The 18,589-nt window shown below is 39.4% G+C and overlaps 1 protein-coding gene across 4 annotated transcripts in view; it reads right to left on the bottom strand.

The window, feature by feature from the left end:
- The window catches only part of LOC121941996 (glutamate receptor 2-like), a 68,725-nt gene that overhangs the window by 9,172 nt on the left and 40,964 nt on the right, over window positions 1–18,589 (bottom strand). For 2 of the 4 annotated variants that reach the window (XM_042485065.2, XM_042485063.2), the window contains exons 17-18: window positions 9,577–9,691; window positions 3,784–3,918 (exon numbers count right to left, since the gene is read on the bottom strand). In XM_042485065.2, the coding sequence (XP_042340999.1) occupies window positions 3,784–3,918; window positions 9,577–9,691 (250 nt within the window). Of the gene's footprint in view, window positions 1–3,783; window positions 3,919–8,518; window positions 8,634–9,576; window positions 9,692–18,589 lie in introns of all 4 variants that reach the window. The other 2 variants (XM_042485066.2, XM_042485064.2) reach the window with 1 other exon arrangement.

The following is an 18,589-nucleotide window of genomic DNA, read 5'->3' as shown; positions in this document are numbered from 1 at the left end:
AAGTGTACTTTTTTTAACAACAATGAATATCTATACTCTGCAACTTAGGTGCAGCAGAATGTACTGTGTCTGGGAAGAGCCAGAGAGCAGTACACTTTGCTCCATTGTGAAATGCCACAGACCCGCCCCTCTCTTTTGAGCTTGCAGCTGGAAGTTTGGTATCATTTTTTTCACAACTGAAATTCCATTTTTGTTTTTAAAAAGAAAGAAATAAGTAGCAAAAAAAGGGCAGCTATCAGTTAAAATGTGAACGGTAACCAACCCTAAAGAATACTCTATAGCCATGTGACTACTAAGCAATATGGGGCTTCACTACAATAGCAAGAGATAGAGACAATGAGAAGGCGGGTTTCCATTACCCCTCAAATTGCACAAATTGAAATTGCGAATATAAAATAAGCCTAATGGAAACATGCCAATTTTTTAAAAAATCATTTATAGCAAAAACCTTTTTATGCTTGCATTAGGTGGCATTTCAGGCAATTTTAAAAATTCATATTTCACAAAACTACAATGGAAACACTTTTTTGGCTTTTCTAGGTCACATGATGCTATGGCTATGTGCTTGTCAGTAGGAACTAGCTCCCTCATGATGCAGCAGGAGCTACAAGAGCTGTTATTGTATCGCATAACTCTTCAACAGTTGAGCAGAGCGTCCGGAAGTTTTGAATCCACAATTCCTCTGTGAGATCGTGGACTATCAGCTCCGAGAAATCTCTCAAATGTGGCCAATCTCACTTATAAGGGGCTTGCCTTTACATTATTGCTCAATAACACGCCTACCTTGCCTTCAATTGGAAATAATGACGGCTGGTGCGGTGATTGCAATAAAAAATATCTGCTCATGTTTTGAACATCCATCACCATGCTTCTTGGAATGTTATCGCCAGAGGAGAAGTCGCATAACATCACTCAGTGGACACACAGTCATCTCGCAGTTGTGTTTTATCGACATTTAGAAAATATCACTCAAGTTTTGCACAGATCTGTAATGGAAACCCGTCTAGAGAGAGAAAGCCTGTTTACAAAGGAAAAATGTGGTCAAAGTTACTTTTTACATAAATAGCAACAGCGTGTGTGTTTGTGTGTGTGTGTGTGTGTGTGTACTCCAAGGCCAAAATGGATACAATAAAATAATAAAAAACCATAACGGAAGTGCATGACAACTACCCACAGTAGATAAAAAGGAAACATCATGAGTTAACATAAGTTTCTCTGTTCTGAATTCTGTATTTAATAAGAAAGCTTTATTTCAGCAGACTGTGCTCGCACAATCTGAGCCTCTGATTTGTCTGCCAAACAACCTGAATGATCATGATTAAGGCGAATACCACTGTCATTACTGGGACAGATCCAGTAAACCTAAATGTAGAGTGGGTTTAAAATGAAAATGTCTTAACCCTTTGAAACCTGGTTCAACATTACTTTTCATTACTGCATTCAGACGCCTCTCATAAGTATTCAAACTTTTACACTCTTTGATGTGCATTGGTTTGATAAAAAAAAAAAGAAAAGAAAAAAACATTAGACAAAGGCAATGAGCAACCTGGCAAAAAAGTCTCACAAATTGCATAAAAATAGTATATTTTAAAAAAGTAATTTTATATGTGAAATTATTTTACAGGAATATACATTTTAACCATTTTTTCAGGTCATTCTCCTTTTGTTTATTTGTTTAATTTTTTTTTTTTACTTTCTTTTTAGTTTGCTTAGTTTTGCTTCTTTCCTGCTAATATTAAGGTGATTTTCTTCTTTAAAAAAAAAAAATCTTAAGTTACTCATTGCCCTCTTCCAATGTTTTTGACAGAAATCAAGACAGTTAGCCCAGGTTTCAAAAGGTTAATCAGACCGTAGTTTGCCAGGTCACAAACTAATAACAAACCTAATAACTCTCACCGACTTGAAGGATTATTGGAGGAAGGTTGGAGCGGTGTATGACATCATCATGACATTAAAAGTGACACTTGTAACACCACAAGGAGTTAAAAAAACAACTTTAAAGTTTGCTGTCTGTGACCACCAGACCAAAACCACTCACAGCATTGACTATGAAGGGGTCGAAGGTTAGATCTGCCCTTTATTGGCTTAAACTAATAGAATAATTATTTTACAGCTGATGTTTTTCAACATTAAAGGCCCCATATAATGCTCATTTTCAGGTTCATACATGTATTTTGCATTCCTACAAGAACTTAAAGAACTTTAATCCAAAGAACCCCACATTATCTACTTATACTGTGTGCCTGAATATACCTATATGAAACGCTCTGTTTTAACGCCTGTCTCTTTAATGCCACATTCCTATAAAATCTCCTCTGACTGGTCACTCTTTCAGGGTCTTCAACATCTGTGCTCTTAGCATCTTGAAAACTGTCATTGTTTCTGGGAAATGACTGCAAAGGCAACGCAGCAACACTATCTTTATATAGTGTACTGTTGACATCAAAATTTCTGAAGAAGTTCTGATGGCTCATTTAAAGGTACGGTTTCTGAATTTGACCGGTGTTTTGTTTCTTTGTGTATTGAGCATTTTGATACTTTCCTAATATTTATATAACACCTATATCTGCTTTATAATGAAAAAAGACATGGAAATCAGATTTCTAATGATATGGGACCTTTAACATCTCTCTAAGTATACTCCTAAAGCCAGTGAGGTTTTTTTTGGTTACCAGAGGTAAACATGCCTAAAGGTTAGGTGCTGTTGAATTTTATTGTGTTATTCCAAGGGGAGTTTTTATTATTTTATATACCCTCACTGATCGAAACAGAATGAACTAAACATGAGAACAGTATAAGGTATAACCAGCCTGTTCTAACTCTAACTCGCCAAATAGTGCCGCTCTGTCAGTGCTCTCAGCGTACAAGCCTGATCCCAAAAGCCACCTTCAGCATCCAACCAGAATGCATCCACATGCAATGCATGCAGGCGGCGTCACTTGAGAACCCGGCCGGACAGCGGATATAACGCTGAAGGACAGCATCAGGTAATAACAATGCCAGTAACCACATGATGTAAGGAGCGCAAGTGTGCTTATAGGGCGGGCAGATGGTGGATATGTCCCACAGACCATAGGAGTCGGGAGTTCGCCTCCCATGTGGATGTGTGGGTTTTTTTTTTTTCTACACCTTAGCATGTGCCTCTTTTGCCTAAACCTAACCATCTGCGACTTTGTTGTCTAAACCTAACTATCATGACAATCCACAATGTTGTGTAAACATAAGTGTTTAAGTATAACTGTGCTGCTTCATCCCACCATTAGCATTTACTGATATCATGTGACGGCATCCCAGAGCGTAAACAGCTGATGCAGAAGGATACCGAAATTGCATAAGTAGACGCAGAAAGAGCGGCACCATGTGATGAGTTGGAATGAGAGCGCATTGGTATAACGCAATAAAATCCAACAGGACCACAGACTTGAAAAATTCCCAGAAAATTGTACCTAATAAAATAAGGTTTAACTTACTGCGGATAGTATCATAAAAAATACTGACAAACTATTTAACAACACTGTAGAATGGATTTCTCAAACAGTACATGGAAATGCTCCAATACACATCACATTAAACACACTGGATTTTGCTTTTCAGTTTTTCTGACAGAAATGCGTTTGCTTGTTTTCTAACATTTACCCTTCACACAAATTCACATTCATATTATATTTTGAGTGTGAATCCTACATATAGATAGTTTATAACTAAGTATATTACTATAATATTAATATATTTAAGACAGAAAATGTATTAAAGTGGAAACTGACATTAGAAAAGATAAAGTACCTTCATTTTTTTGGCCTCGGCACGGCTCTTGTAGCAGAACTCTACCAGCGCCACCATCATGGCCAGACCCAGACCTCCAACCAGGATGTAGAAGACTCCTGCTACGTTACTGAGGGACAGAGCGCTGGTCTTTTCCTGGTACGAACACACAAAGGCAAAAAAAGAGAGCAGCCACCCGGAGAAAAGTGTTAGTGTGTGTTTTGATGTTGACAGCTATCAGTGTAATGACTGACACACTAAACTGTTTTCATTTTCTCCTTACTTGGCAACTGAACTAATCTGTCATCTGCACATTTATCTCATCATAAGTACAGCTTTAGATTAGGACGGCACAGAGACACAGACATCTACACTACAACTGACCTGCATACACTTAAACCATGTTTGTCCTTATCAGTTTGTTTGTGTGTAAATCAGTGTGTACCTTTCTGTGTACTGTATTTGTGCATGTAAAATGTCTTTAGTTAAGTGATGTCACTGTGTTCACACAACTCACAGGTTATTTTGGTGAGTGAATTAATAAAGGATAGAAAGCATGATGTTTCATAACCTCCACAGCATAGTGAAATCATCCAAATGTTACATATATTATTTAATTAACAGCTTAGGGTTTACATTAGACTTAACAGCAGACTGAAAAGTATTGTTTCACTGCCCAGGCTTGTTAAAGGTTTCAACGCTGTTCAGGATGTTCTTATGCACTTCTCAGAAGGAAAATAAGGAAAAGCAATGCACAAGAATTTGTATATAACCCATATAATTTTAAAGGCTGCAATAATCTGACAAATGAGCCAATAGGAGCCAAGAAGTAGTATAAAAAGCTAAAGTCCACATAATGAAGTAGGCTGGGGTGATGGAAGGGTCAAACAAACACACGGCTTTCCCCCATGAGACTGGTGTTCATGTCCTGTGTGAAACCAGGTGAAGTTTGGGGAATTTTAAGGTGGGTTGTCAGTGTCATGTTACGTTAAGTACATAACTTTATGTTAAATACATAATGTGATGACATCCAACCATGATTCTTTTCCTAAGCCTTACCTATGTAGCCTAAACCTATTCTTTGTAACTTTACATGAAGTACATAACTTTGTGTTCAGTATATAATGAAAAGATGCCCAACCACGACTCTTAAACATCATAACTCTACCTTCCTAAACCTTACCTATATTACTCTACCTTAAGTATTTACGTCCAGTGTGCAAGGTGACAGCACCAAGTCATGACGGTTTCCCAAACCTAACCTATGTTCCTTCACGTTTAGTTTGTAACTTCAAAACATAATATGACCACACCCCATCATTATTATTTTCCTAAATTTAACCTATGTCACTTTAGTATGTAACTTTGTGTTCAGTCCATAATGTGATGACGCACAGCCGTAATTCTTTTCCTAGACCTAACCTTAGTAACTTTGTTAACTACATAATGTGACGACTCCAGCCTATTTTTTTTTTCTCAACCTGACCTACATAACTTAACTTTTTTAAACCCAACCAAGGATACTCTATGTTAAGTACTTAACTTTACACTCAGTATGTAAGGTGACAGTGACCAACTTTTTTCCTGTCAACCTCCAACCATGATTCTTTTCCCAAACCTAACCTACAGAACTTTTTTTAAGTATGTAACTTTATGCTCAGTACATAATGTGACAACACACAACCATTCTCAACCACTTTCTTAAACCTAACCTACATTCATTTACCTGGATTATATAACTTTAACTTAAGGACATAAGGACACTATGCCCAACCATGATTATTTTTCCTAAACTTAACCTACATTATGTACATGAAGACACCCAACCATGATGCTTTTCCTAAACCGAAATGAAGCAGTAGGGGCACTAGTTTGTCAGGCACTAATTTGTTAAATGTTACACGACTGTTCTATGCTCGTTTTTGTGCCGAAAGGTGAAACACTACAAGGTATACAGCTGTATAAGGATACCTTGCACTGTGTCACCTTTGAGCTCAGCCAGCATCAAATGGATGTGGTTGTGGTCAGAAATGTGCTATGTTGCACCTGTAACTTTACCCAGCAGTTTCACAGGGTCCTGAAGAACACCTGTACTGTACCTTACTGCAGCAAGGTGAAAAGTTAAACCACTGAGGATCAGCAAAAAAGGATTTTCAGCTGCTGTTGAGTTGCTCAAAACTCATTACATATTTTTGTATTGTTGTGCACTAAAAGTCTTTGGGAAAAAAAAAAAATCTTTAAACATTCTAAAACAGAAAATGCGACTCTCACACCCACTGAGATTATGCCTCATTAACCCCATTGGTATGATTCATTGCATCCCTCTGTGTGATGGGAGGCTTTCCTCGCTGTCTTCCAGTGTGGCAGAACAAGTGTAAACACTTTTTACTTTAGACATGGTCAGACAGTAGATCATACAACACAGTCTATCTGAAGCAGACTCAGGACTTCAACTAACACAGTTCTGTTTGCATATAGTGTTTCTAAACAAAACAGTGGATCATGATTAAACACGGTGCATTTCCTTTCAAATAGAAACCATCTTAATTTCCATCCAGGTTTGCCAGCTAGCAGTCTCTGTAGGATACTCATTGCGCGCATGCTTAAAAAAGCATATATACTGTATCAGCACTATACTGCTTAAGGGCACTGGCCATGGATGTGGTTCGGTGGCTTTTCATGCAACACCGAGCTCAGTCATTTAGCCTGTAGCCTGCAGCCTGCATTTACATCAACATATGGCCATCAGAATTAAAACGCTTTGGCCAGAACTTTGCTACATTCATTCATACTGGGTTAGCTTCCAGCTAATACCTGATAAAATGAATGCAGGGGGAAGAGATCTAAAATATGATGGTCTTTTTTCATTGCAATGCAGCTGCTCAGTCAGCAGGTCAACACAGTGTCTATGGTTTCCCCCTTCTGTGCTGATACAAATGAATCGGTGTTTATACTTTTTTAGCCCCCACCCTGTGCAAACAGTGATCCCCACCTGTAAGCCGCAGTTTTATTTGAACACTGACATGAATGACTCCATCAAAAACTTCTTAAATCAGAGAAAGACAATGTTCTTAAATACATCCAAATTCTGAGATTGACATTTTATTCTCAGAATTAAGACTGTTCATGAAAGACCTTAAAGCAAATATGCGTATGCATTTGTTTTATACAAAACAGCATAGTTTCATACATTAAGTTTAAGCACTATGAAGCACAGAGAACGTCAGCTAGCTAAACACCAACTGGCTAGTTTGGTTTTTTACCTAAACCCCAGTATACATTGTACGATTTTGGGCTGTTCCAGACAAAAGATGACCATCATGACAGAAACGTGGCGATATCTTTGGTCGTGGCTCTGAAATGGTGGTAATGCATTACACTGTAAGAGGTTCAAGGATGACCATTGTCAGGGCAGTGCAATCAAAAACAGTGTGGGATAATATTCTGAGAGTGTCAGAAATTTGGGATGTGCATCTCATTGTGTGACCAACCAATAGAAATGCAGCATGAAATGACACATTGATCAGTGTGACACTGCTAAATGTTAGTAGATGCTAATAAATACTTCAAGGTGTCATTGTAAAATTGGTTCAAGGTCACAGTGACCAAGTGGATGTTAGTGCCAAAGTTAAAGGAATTCCTTCAAGAGGCTCTTGAGATATTACATTTACTAGAATAGGACAGATAGAAGAACCTATTAACAGACCTACGGACGAACTTATGGATGGACTGACCGCCTGAAAACATAATGCCTCTGGATTTGGCTATCGCCAGTGCGGAGGCATAAAAACCAAACACATTCACACTGTTCAGCAGTTCAACTCCACTTAAAGGTACCAAAGAGCTCTTTGCTGCCAGCAGACCTGCCTGATGGAAACCATGGGAGACTGCTAAAAGACCACATACAGGTCACCTTCCTGCCATCACTTAATACTACCTATGCATTATACTATGCAAACATAATGAAACAGGTTGTGCTGGAAGCCTGGCATCATAATGACTACTTGTACAATACACAGTGCTAGATCCTGTGGCTAACATGTCACTTCCTGGAAGGTCTGCAAGCTGTTTAAGGTGAGAGCAGTATTGCCCCCTCAAAGCAGCATGGTCCCTCTGAAGGGTTCTGGGTGCAACTTTTGACAAAGCAGCAACCACATGCATAAACCCTTGGAAATGGAGGAATCAGCTAACAAAACAAAAAATGGTTGCCTTGACTCAAGCCAACCACCCTTAACACACCTGTCTTTCTTCTTTCCAACATTTTACCTTTTATGTGTTAAGCATTGTGTGATAGTCATTAAATCTGCATTTCAATCTCTTACTTTGCAGATATTACCTTGAAAATGTAGTGAATCTAAATAGGATTTCAGACAGACAGACAGATAGACAGACAGACTTGAACTTAAAACAGACAAAAACTTCAGTGAGCCTACGTGCTAATGCACAGTGAATTTATCTGAAGAAGTTCCACTGTTTTCAGGACACCACTTTCCTTCTTATCAGAATTATACTCACAGTTTGGCAGTTGAACCTCCATGCTTTAACCTGGGGGTGCCCTTTACATTACATACAGCTGGAACTAACCTGCACTTTACCATACAGTGTAGTATATTTTTTTCCAAGTACACATAGACATATGGGACTACTTTAATCTTATCATGCAGATAGCTTTTCCTGGTACAACCAAGCTTACTGTGCATGTTACATGTGTGAACAGACAGTGTGTTTGATTGATCCACAGACATATACGACTAACCTTATTGGTGGAGTCCTTGAAGCCACACTCTCCTTTATCGTACCACCACTTGTTTTTCATCTTGTCTAGGGTCCCTTGCTCATTCAGTTTCAATACGGCAAGGTTTACTGGCACTCTTTAATGGGAATAACATAAATAACATCATTATCAATGTTATCTTATGTTATTAGTGGGGCAGCAATTCTCACGCTCTGGTCTGGCAACCAAGACAGGGCCCAGTAATGTTTGTTATTTGCAGGGAAGTCATCTGTCATGAATGATACAACTTTAAAGCTCGGCTTTACAATATTCTGCCACATTACTCTCAATTCAATTACGCCAATATGTGTGATTACCTATAGCTTATGTAGCAGGGGAGACTTTTTGAGCAAAAAGAGTTTCCTTCCATCTATGTTCAATGCTAAATGCTAACATGCTATTACAGTCCCCAGGAGGACTGAATAGACCTTTTAGTCTGTTGTGATTAATTAGACGCAGCTGTTAAAATGAAGTCCTGCATTGTAAGGGCCCCTCTGTTTGGCCCCAAACAGAGAGTGAGAGGCGCTGCGGTGAAAAGCCTTTCTGCTTTTTCAGCAGCAGTATTCCTCCAGGCCAGAGCCATAGATAAATAGAGTTTGTCCAGGTTGCACAAACTCTTTATCAACAGCCCTTCTCCTGCACTGTTGCTGCCATCTGGTATGAGGTCACCTGACCCTGACCTTACCCCTGAAGCCTGCCCTAACCCTGACCTCAACCAAACAGAGTGCAACACATCTGTGGAAGAAGCAGCACAGGCTACAACGCTACCTGTTGGTGGAGCTAATGAGCAGCTGCTAAATCTATAATCTATGTGAAACATCTATGAGTCATAATATGGTACTTAGTTTTATGTCAAAGGCTACAGCTAGAGAACATTGCTACCTCCACATGACATGCGGCATTGTAACTGTGCTGCTTCTTTACTTTTTTTAATACCTAATAACCCAGTGTTACTGTCATGTTTGCGTGTTTTAGTGTATATACCTGTGTTTATGTGTTTGTGTGTGTGTGTGTGTGTGTGAGAGAGTGTGTGTATTAACCTTGCTCTCCCCTCCTCCGCTGCCGCATTCTCCCTTGTCATACCACCACTTGTTTTTCAGTTTGTCCAGCAGCCCCTGCTCGTTCAACTTTAACACCGCCAGGTTCACAGCATTTCTACATGAACACAGTGGCTGTTAGCAGTTTAGTTGTTGTCAGTGTCAGTTCTTCGGCTGGTATGCATGTTAGCAGCATGAAGTCTTAATCCTTAGCATAAACAGAATAAACACAGCTGGAATGCGTCTCTTCTTTGCAGCAAACTCATTAGGATTAGCTTTAATATGTCTTAGCAGCTAAGCTCAACCTGCTGAAAAAAACATAGAAATAAGACTATTCTAAGTCAGAATCACTTGATGTGTCTTCATAGAACCATAGAGCTAGGGTTGGGTTCTGATAGCCAATGGTTGAATGATAAATCACAAATCCCTTATCAAATCATTTTCTCTTCTTCCTCTGTTATTAGTAAAGAATATTACATGAAACATCCATGCTTCCCATTGTTAGCTGGCACTGACTGTTTTTTATACCGGTTAAAATGTCGGACATTGCCAGCAGCAAATCATGTCCTACAATGTACTAAGTCAGCTTGCAAAAAGGCCAAAGCAAAACTTGGATGTTTTCTGGTTAATGCACTTATGCAAACCATTTTCAAGTGTTTCATTAGCATTGGCTATTGGCTGTTTTGATTATAGTAATATTGTGGGCCCACTTAGTCACCAAAGTAACTGAGATTTCAGAATCTTGAATCTGATGGCATCAGACAGACAGGTAGTAAACAAGCAAATGAAAAGGAAAAACCTTAAGGCCCAATCAAATCTTTTTTTTCTTTTTCAGCATTTTTGAGTGCCCCCTTGCCCCTCAGAACAACTAGAAGAGCTAATGGTTGAAATCTCCCTCCACTAAACGAAAAAAACCTTCAGCACCCTCATAAGTCATCAGTAGTTGTGGATGGCATTTACGTAAACAGACAACAGTAATGGTATCATCACAATGACATTTGCCATTTATCTGATGGATAAAAAAGGATGGATACTTGCATTCCTTCCCAATCTAGGTTTCATGCTATCAATCAATCAAAAAATCATCAGTTAAAAGGAACATCTCTTCATTAGCAGGCCACAAGTTACCCATGCTTCTACCCTGTCAGTCTGCACTTCACTCAACAGATTGGCACCTTTGTAGAGAAAGAATCTTGTCAGCTTTGGTTGTCAGAGTTCACAGCCAGACTTTAATTCATTGATGATCAATTTCATATTTCTGAATTGGAACTTCTGGTGTTTGGATTAAGTAGCTTGCAAAGACAAAGATGGACAAAACTCTGTAGGCTAAACCTGTTATGTTTTAGATACAACTTTTCAATAGGCTGAGTCGCACATCTTTAGTGCAGGATGTTAGCTCTTTTTGAATTTATTCAACGTTGAAAGCAGACCTTGATTAGATTCGATAAAGGATTTGAAAGAATTTAGATTCAGTAAGCTCATTCAGTACTGGATTCAAATTCCATAAATGCCATCAAAGCCCAACCATACATAGACATATAAGCAACTCACCCATTCAATCATGGTCAAACTATTTGCCTGCATCGCTGACACCAGTAATCATCCTCCTCTAAGCCAGCTTCACTGCTGATATTCAGGGACCACATCTACACCAACACCAGGACTATGAGTCTGGTAACATTCACTGCATAAATCCACTGCAGAGTGATTCTGGCTACTGGTGAGCATTAGGCCATTAGTCTTAATGGGTACTTTCACATCTGTCTAACACTCACTTAAAAATCATGGTAAATGATTGCATGATTAGATCAAGAGCATCTGCAATTGTAATTTAAGCAGAGCAAAGGGACAGATTCGCTGAGGCAGATGGCGTTGGAACAAATAATAATTTTTAGCATAAGTGCTAAGCTTCTCTTACATGCAGAGTCAAACTTTGGAATATACACACATATATATATATATATATATATATATATATATATTTGAATATCACCCTGTAACCACCATGATCAGGATTAATTTATATACCAATATAAAAACAACAGTCAACAGCCAATATGGTTCACCCTAATTGATAAACAGAAATATTTCCTATGCATATTACATTTACCTCAGAATCAAATCAAACGTATTTAGAATGGTTTGTAAACCACTGACATTTACAACCAGCTATTCAACAGTGCCAAATCTGTTGAAGTGTGTCAGAGCACTCTGGTAGTTGGTGATAGGGCATCCTACTGCCAGTCCAATTGTATTCATATCATTTTATGAATAATTTAATTGACTGTTTGGTGTCCATCAACATATATCATGATCAATTTGTGTCATTTCTTTCTGTTTTATTTTCAGATCATGATGGTGACGGCTGATCATTGGCTGTGTGGTGGAGCATTCTTGCTAATGTAAGTAAGACAGTCTCACTCAAGGTTGAATACCTGGAAAAGAGTAGAAAGTTAACAAGCTCATGATATAAAGTGTTCTTTTTCTAACTTATTTTCTGTTTTCACAATGGAAATGCCTCATAAGCTCCTTCACACCACATCTCTCAGTGACAGATGTGGTGTTGCCCCTGAAGTCATTCTTGCACCCTTCCCCCGCAAAACTATTTAGCTCCCTCAACCTGTCAAGGCTATTTTGGACATGTGCTTAACTGAAGACCTGTTGAGGGAAACATCTCTAAATGCACTTCCCAGGTTGTGCTGAACAATTGTAAAGGAATAAGCCTATACTTGTCCAGTTTCAAGAATAAGCTTCCCATTAAGGACTACTCAGAGCTGAACAAATGTCAGCAGTTGAGCCTTCAGAGGCTCACCTTCACACTAACCACACTTCCATTTCAGCTTCCTCCTCAGAGGGTGTACAGATACGAACCCCAGGAAGTGATCTCTCTGGATGCTGTAACAATGGTATTTGCTGCTGGACAGATATCCTAGAAGAGAATGGCCAACAGATGGACTCAGGATCACCCATACACATGCTCTAGCTTGGAATTTGTGGGGTAAGACCTTGTCTTGTGCTCCTCCTGAGGTACACTGCAGTCTTGTGGCCGTGTGACTGACCTAGCGGTCTCACTTGGGAGTGCCGAACCTAGTGGGCTGGGTTGATGCACAGAAAAGAGTTGGTTGATTTTCAGTTTTGCTGGTCTGATGTTGATGGTGTTTGAGCTTAAACTGGTTTTATTTTATGCATAATGGATGAACCAGCATTTGACAAAATGAAAAGGAGCAGCATCCCCATAAAGAAAGGGGAACAAGCCTTTGACCCTGGCTTATCCCCAAAACACGTGCCTTGTGCCTCCGAGGTACCCAAGACTGGCTTTGCCAGAGTATGGCGGAGGCAGAGGCAAAGACAGAGACAGGCAACTGGACACTAGTCTGAGCAGCAGCTCCAAACTGAGACCCCATGGCTTTGGTAAACACACATTTGCTGCTGTGGCAGTTAGAAACTGCCCCTCCAGCATGTCAACAAGCAAAGCTTTCTGTTGTTTAGATTGCTTAAATCTCTCATACACATATATTTAGATTACATTCACACAGAAAATTCTGCAGGTTTGACTGCAGGACATAGCCTACAAGCATCAAATCATGGGGGGAGTGGGGGGAAGCAGCCCTTTCCATGTTGAGAGCTAACAGCATAAGAATATCCTTGTACAGCTCACATTTGTGAGCAGGCAATCAGGAATTCCACTGTGGTGATCAATCATCTCAGGGATCCTTGATTTTCAATGAGTTGAAAAGAGAGCTGGTTAGAACCCGAGCAATGTGCAGAATATTTGCATTAGGCTATCAGAGGGAATGATAAAGTCTTTAACAGTGTCTTTGAAGTTGAACTGCTCAGACTTAGCCTGCACCTTCTTTGCTTTATGGCTTCAGTGATATCTGTAGTATCTCTGGGCTTCTAATGAGGGATTTTCAATGGTGGTGGGTAACCATGACAATGGTTACATGCCTCTAAGGGTAGGGTGCGACCATGATGGGTAGAGCATTGAATGGCATTCGGTCCCCGAGGCAGTGTTTTAGCACTGAAATATTTTCTGCACAACAGACGGCTTCAATGTAGTGGCTCACATCGACTAGCAGGGTGGTCCCCGGTCCAACACAAGAACTCTAATATCATTATCTGGAGCAGTATTGTACTCTTAACACAGGGACAGATCTACTGTCCAGGCAGAACCCCCTGTATGGCAAGAGGACCTCCCATTCTCATGCTGTGGAACAAATCTGGTAAAGATATGGCAATGCAGTCTAAGGTCTTTTTGCCCTTTAGGAAAACATTGAATATTCATTGTTTTTTGTGTTTTCACTTGTAAATGTGCCTTCAAGTGTAAATGCTCTTGGCAACCTTGCAGCCAAACACGCTGCTATATGCTTTCCCTCTCAGCTTGAGTGGAGTTTGTCAATAATTTTAAAAGCCTTTTGGTGGCCAAACATTAGATAACAGAAATAATGTAGCTTCTGTCAGGTGAAACATACCAAACCTCTACACACTCACTATGATCTTCTATCCCAGGCACAAGGGAAAGTCTACCCTTAGCCTAAGCCATCTGGGCTTGGCATGTGAAAGGTGGAACCTGAATGCCCATGCCTGCCACTGCTGGTCACTGACATCACTCAGAGTGCAAGAGCCTTCTCTAATCACTCTCTCTACAGGATATTGAGGAGTGTTTTGAATATAAGCACACCATTCTGTTTGCTTCAAGAATTAGTGAAGAAAGTAAAGGCCTTTGGGTGACAATGCTCACCGCTCTCATAACGTATTTAAGCCCATAGAGGCAGGAAGGAGGAATTTTCTCTTCATTAAGACTGCCCTGCTCGTAGCTTTAACCACAGCTAAGGTTTTTCCCATCTGCCCCTCTTTCTTGCAGTTTGCACTGAGGCTGTCTGAGGCCCAGACACACCAAACCAACATTAAAGAACTAGTGGCAACAAAGGCCAACCGTCACCTCACATCTTTAATGTCTTGGCCAAAAAGTTGACCTTATTACGTATTACGATTGGTCAACTAGCATGTACATTGTTATTCAAAAAGGGGAACTGTACAATGGACAGGATATATTCTAGACACTTGTTAGCCGTTAGCACATTAACAACACAACCTGATGTTGGAGGACAAATTATATTTAATGTGCTGAATAGTCTGAAAAACAGCTGAAAAGAGCCAACTAGTGCCAACAATGTGGGGCACACTGCAAAAACTAGGGCGATAGACTCTCACTGCTGGCCCAATATTGACCGAGGGCCGACCGTCGGGCTGCTGTGTCAAGGCCCTAGGCTGGGCCTGCAGCCCAAGCCAGATTTCTTCCCTAACCTGGATTCAGCCAATACTGTAGGTGCCCCACAATGGATCTATCAGCTTTTTTTCAGAACACTGTTCTCCTGAGTGAAGGCACAAAGGTTTGACGCATTATGCCCTGTGTGGGCATTGCATGTGCATATGAGCAGGACAGCAGATTTCAGGAAAGCTGATCATCTGTTTAAGTCCTGCACCACTCCCCATACAGACAAGCCATTATTCCACCAGAGGCTGTCCTACAAGAAAAATGAGGCCACATCTCTGATGTAAAGGTCTCATCTCACCAGGACCATGCTGTTTTCCCCTGTACCCTTTTCATCAAGAGTGTGAGTACAGTAGTGATATGTGGCCAATGTTAATTTTACAGGCTACCCTGGTCAACATGCTTTGAAGCTGCTAGAGGGCTCATGCAGTAGTGGTCCATAATGAAACACCCAACTAAGTTAGAAAAAGAACTTTGGGTTGCTCAATATAATCCTTCAACATAACATTATTTCTTAGAATGCTTGAATTATTTTAGGCTTAAAATAATTATTCAGTCTTCATTTTTTGTGAAACTGTCTTACTCACACCAGAATAAATCTAAGACTAATCTAAATCTGTAGACAGGTCAAATATATCTTCTTGCAACCAGCCCAGTGGGGTTGTTTTGGTAACTTTAAAGAGCCTAAAAAGCCTACGTTTACTGATAAAGTCTTGAAAAAGGAGAAGAGACATTCCAGCAGGAAGAGCTTTTCACATAATAGTAATGATGTAATGGCAGAATAAAGAATAAAAGGGGGTGAAACTGGTGCTAATGGGGTGTGGTAATTGTACCCTAGTGAATCAAGCAAGCATGTCAATAGCAAACATCATGTATTACATAGTGGTTAATGTAGGCTAATGTTGAAGATATCTAAAACACTCTGTATTATGTGTTGTAAAAACATGACTAATAACTTGGCATGGGCTCAGTTCGCCTCAGATTTGATTGGTTACAAATAGTGTAATGTCACCAAGTCACCTGACTTAGTAATCATTGTTATATTTTGGCTTCCAGTTTTGAAATTGAGTAATTGAATTTTCTGTTTCGTTTCTGAACTGAACCCGCCATTGACATTATAACATCAGTAATGCACTTTGACCACAATAGTGGCAACAAGGGAAAAATACAGTAAGATCATGCTAGGAGCAGAGACATGGGAATTTAGTGAATACCTTGACCAGTATTGGGTTCTTAATCAGTGAAAGTTGTAGAATTTTAAAATTATGTCTCTGGTTCTACCATGCTATGGTACAGTGACAGCAGTAATACAAGAGATCAATCAAAGGGTTAGACTTAAAGCTCCATTAAGCGATATTATTCAAAGTAAAAGACAATGTAAAAGTGTTTGCTAAAGCTCTGATCACAGAGTCCGTACTCAACTCTGTAGCTCTTTCAAATTTCTAACCATGGATCAAAAGTCCATCTGGATGAATCCCAGTGGTCTACCTTTACGTTGCCATCAGGGAGTGATTTTGGAAGGGAAACTGAAGCCCTTGTATGGCTTTCTTGGAAGCCAGTGTCCACTGAGAAAAATAGTAATTTAACATAACTGAACACAGTGATCAATTTGATAGTTTGTACTGTTGTGTGACTTAGGCTTTTCAAAGGGTTAGTCTAGATTCCCTTTAGTCTCAAAATAATACAAACTAACTGATCAAGGCAGCAGTAGACTAGCTGGTTCTATGTTAAGCAAGCTTAAATGACTGTTTTTGTCATTGGAGTCTGGTGGCTTTGAAGAACGCATAGAGCAATACAGTACATGCTGCACTGAGGAGAGGAACGGGGTCAATTGCAGCCCAGCAGCTAACTATTGTTTCAGCATATTGGTGAAGAGGACTTCTTTAGGATGTTCAAGTTTAAGCCAACAAATCAGCTATAGACTTGTTAGTAATATACTGGAGTATACAAGACTATTTACTATGACTTACTACTGCCCAGTGGAAATCGCTTAATGCTGCTTTAACTTCAGAGTCAACAAATTCAAGCAACTGCAATCATCACTGAAAACATTCTGCAGAGGAAGGTTAACTTTCATAGCCGACTGACAGAGACAGCAACATAGAGACAGAGAAGAGAGAGAGAGGGCAGGGCAGACAGAACCATACAGCCATCTGTAGTGTGCTGAAAAGACACAAAAGTGAGAAACAACAAACTCAGTGACAAGCACGCAGCTCAACAAACACACACACACACTCACGCACACACGATTATTGTTTACATTAAGGTATAAAATGAAGTGTTGTGCAGTCTGACGGTAACAGGAAAGTAAATGTAACTCATATATATATATATATATATATATATATATATATATATATATATATATATATACACACACATATATGTGTGTGTGTGTGTGTGTGTGTGTGTGTGTGTATATATAAAATGCTATTATTCTTCAGCTATGGTTATGAAATACTTCTGATAAACACATGTAAAAGAGGTAGGATATTTCAACAATTTAACAGTTTCACAATAAACTTTAATGTCAAAAATGATATCAGTGCAGGAAAATACACTTAATTTGTAATTTGATTAATTCTAAATTACTCTAAGTATGTTTTTCTGCATGATGTTCTGTTAAAAATAAATGTTTAATAATTTGCATATCATATAACATACAGGCTGATACTGATATATCTGTGATGGGCCAATATTGGCTAATACAATCGACTGACTGATATATCCGTCCGGCTCTAATAATAATCAATGACATATATGTTCTTACAGAAATAACCAATAGCGGAAGAAAATTTTGTTTTCATGGGGGCCTATCAATAAAAGAACATGTGGAAAATGCTAAATTGTATCTACTATCACAGAACCCAGTGGCTATTGGTGTCAAGGGCCAGTATGTTGGGCTAATCTGGTGTAGCCAGTGGATATCCAAGCCAAGACTTTGTCCTGTATTCCAAAGAATTTTAAATAATCCCATCTTGTTTACTGCTACCAAACCACTTGAATCTGTGGGTTTCAAATTGGAATAAAACAGATATTCTGGGGGATTTGGATAAATGACCAAAGTCTCACCTGTTTATAAAATGTACCTATAACATGAAATTAAAACATGTCCAGTCGTTCTTTCGAAAGGAGACATGGCACATTTGTCATGGAAAACCAATGAAGACACATACATAGACAAACACACACATACACACAAGCTCACACACACACAAAAAAGTTAGTCATTAACTCAAAGAGAACAACAGGCCCTTGATTCAGGTCTTAAAGAGCCATCTCATCATATTTGCTAAAAAGCCTGCAGCCAAATATTCTCCTCTTGAAAATATATGAAATCAATTTGAATGGAAATGGATAAAGCAACAGATCACTGAAAATACTTCACATTGATTATGATATCCCATTTTGACAAATAGAGACTACATAAAACTAAGTTTGCATTCAACATATTGAATATTGAATTTCTGTGATGAAGTATTTCTTTAAGACCTGAAATCTCAAACTTAAACAACCCTCCCCCAGTTGTCACGGCAACCACCACTAGCCGTTGGTCAGAGGTGGTAACCATGGTAATGATACAAACCACTGAGATGATGTCATCAGGGTAGGTGGATTATTATAACAACGAGTAAGCCGCCATGTCCCATTCATCACACTCGCATACTGCAACGCCCAATTGGCACAAAGGCTTGGGACCAGACTACAACGTTCCCCACGGTGGTTTATTTTCCTGAGCAG

Source organism: Plectropomus leopardus, chromosome 3 (assembly GCF_026936395.1).
Source record: "Plectropomus leopardus strain MGB_pleo_1.0 chromosome 3, ASM2693639v1, whole genome shotgun sequence".
In the NCBI taxonomy this organism is placed as follows: Eukaryota; Metazoa; Chordata; class Actinopteri; order Perciformes; family Serranidae; genus Plectropomus; species Plectropomus leopardus.
Note: the sequence above shows the minus strand (reverse complement) of the source record. Positions and strands in the feature narration are given on the sequence as shown.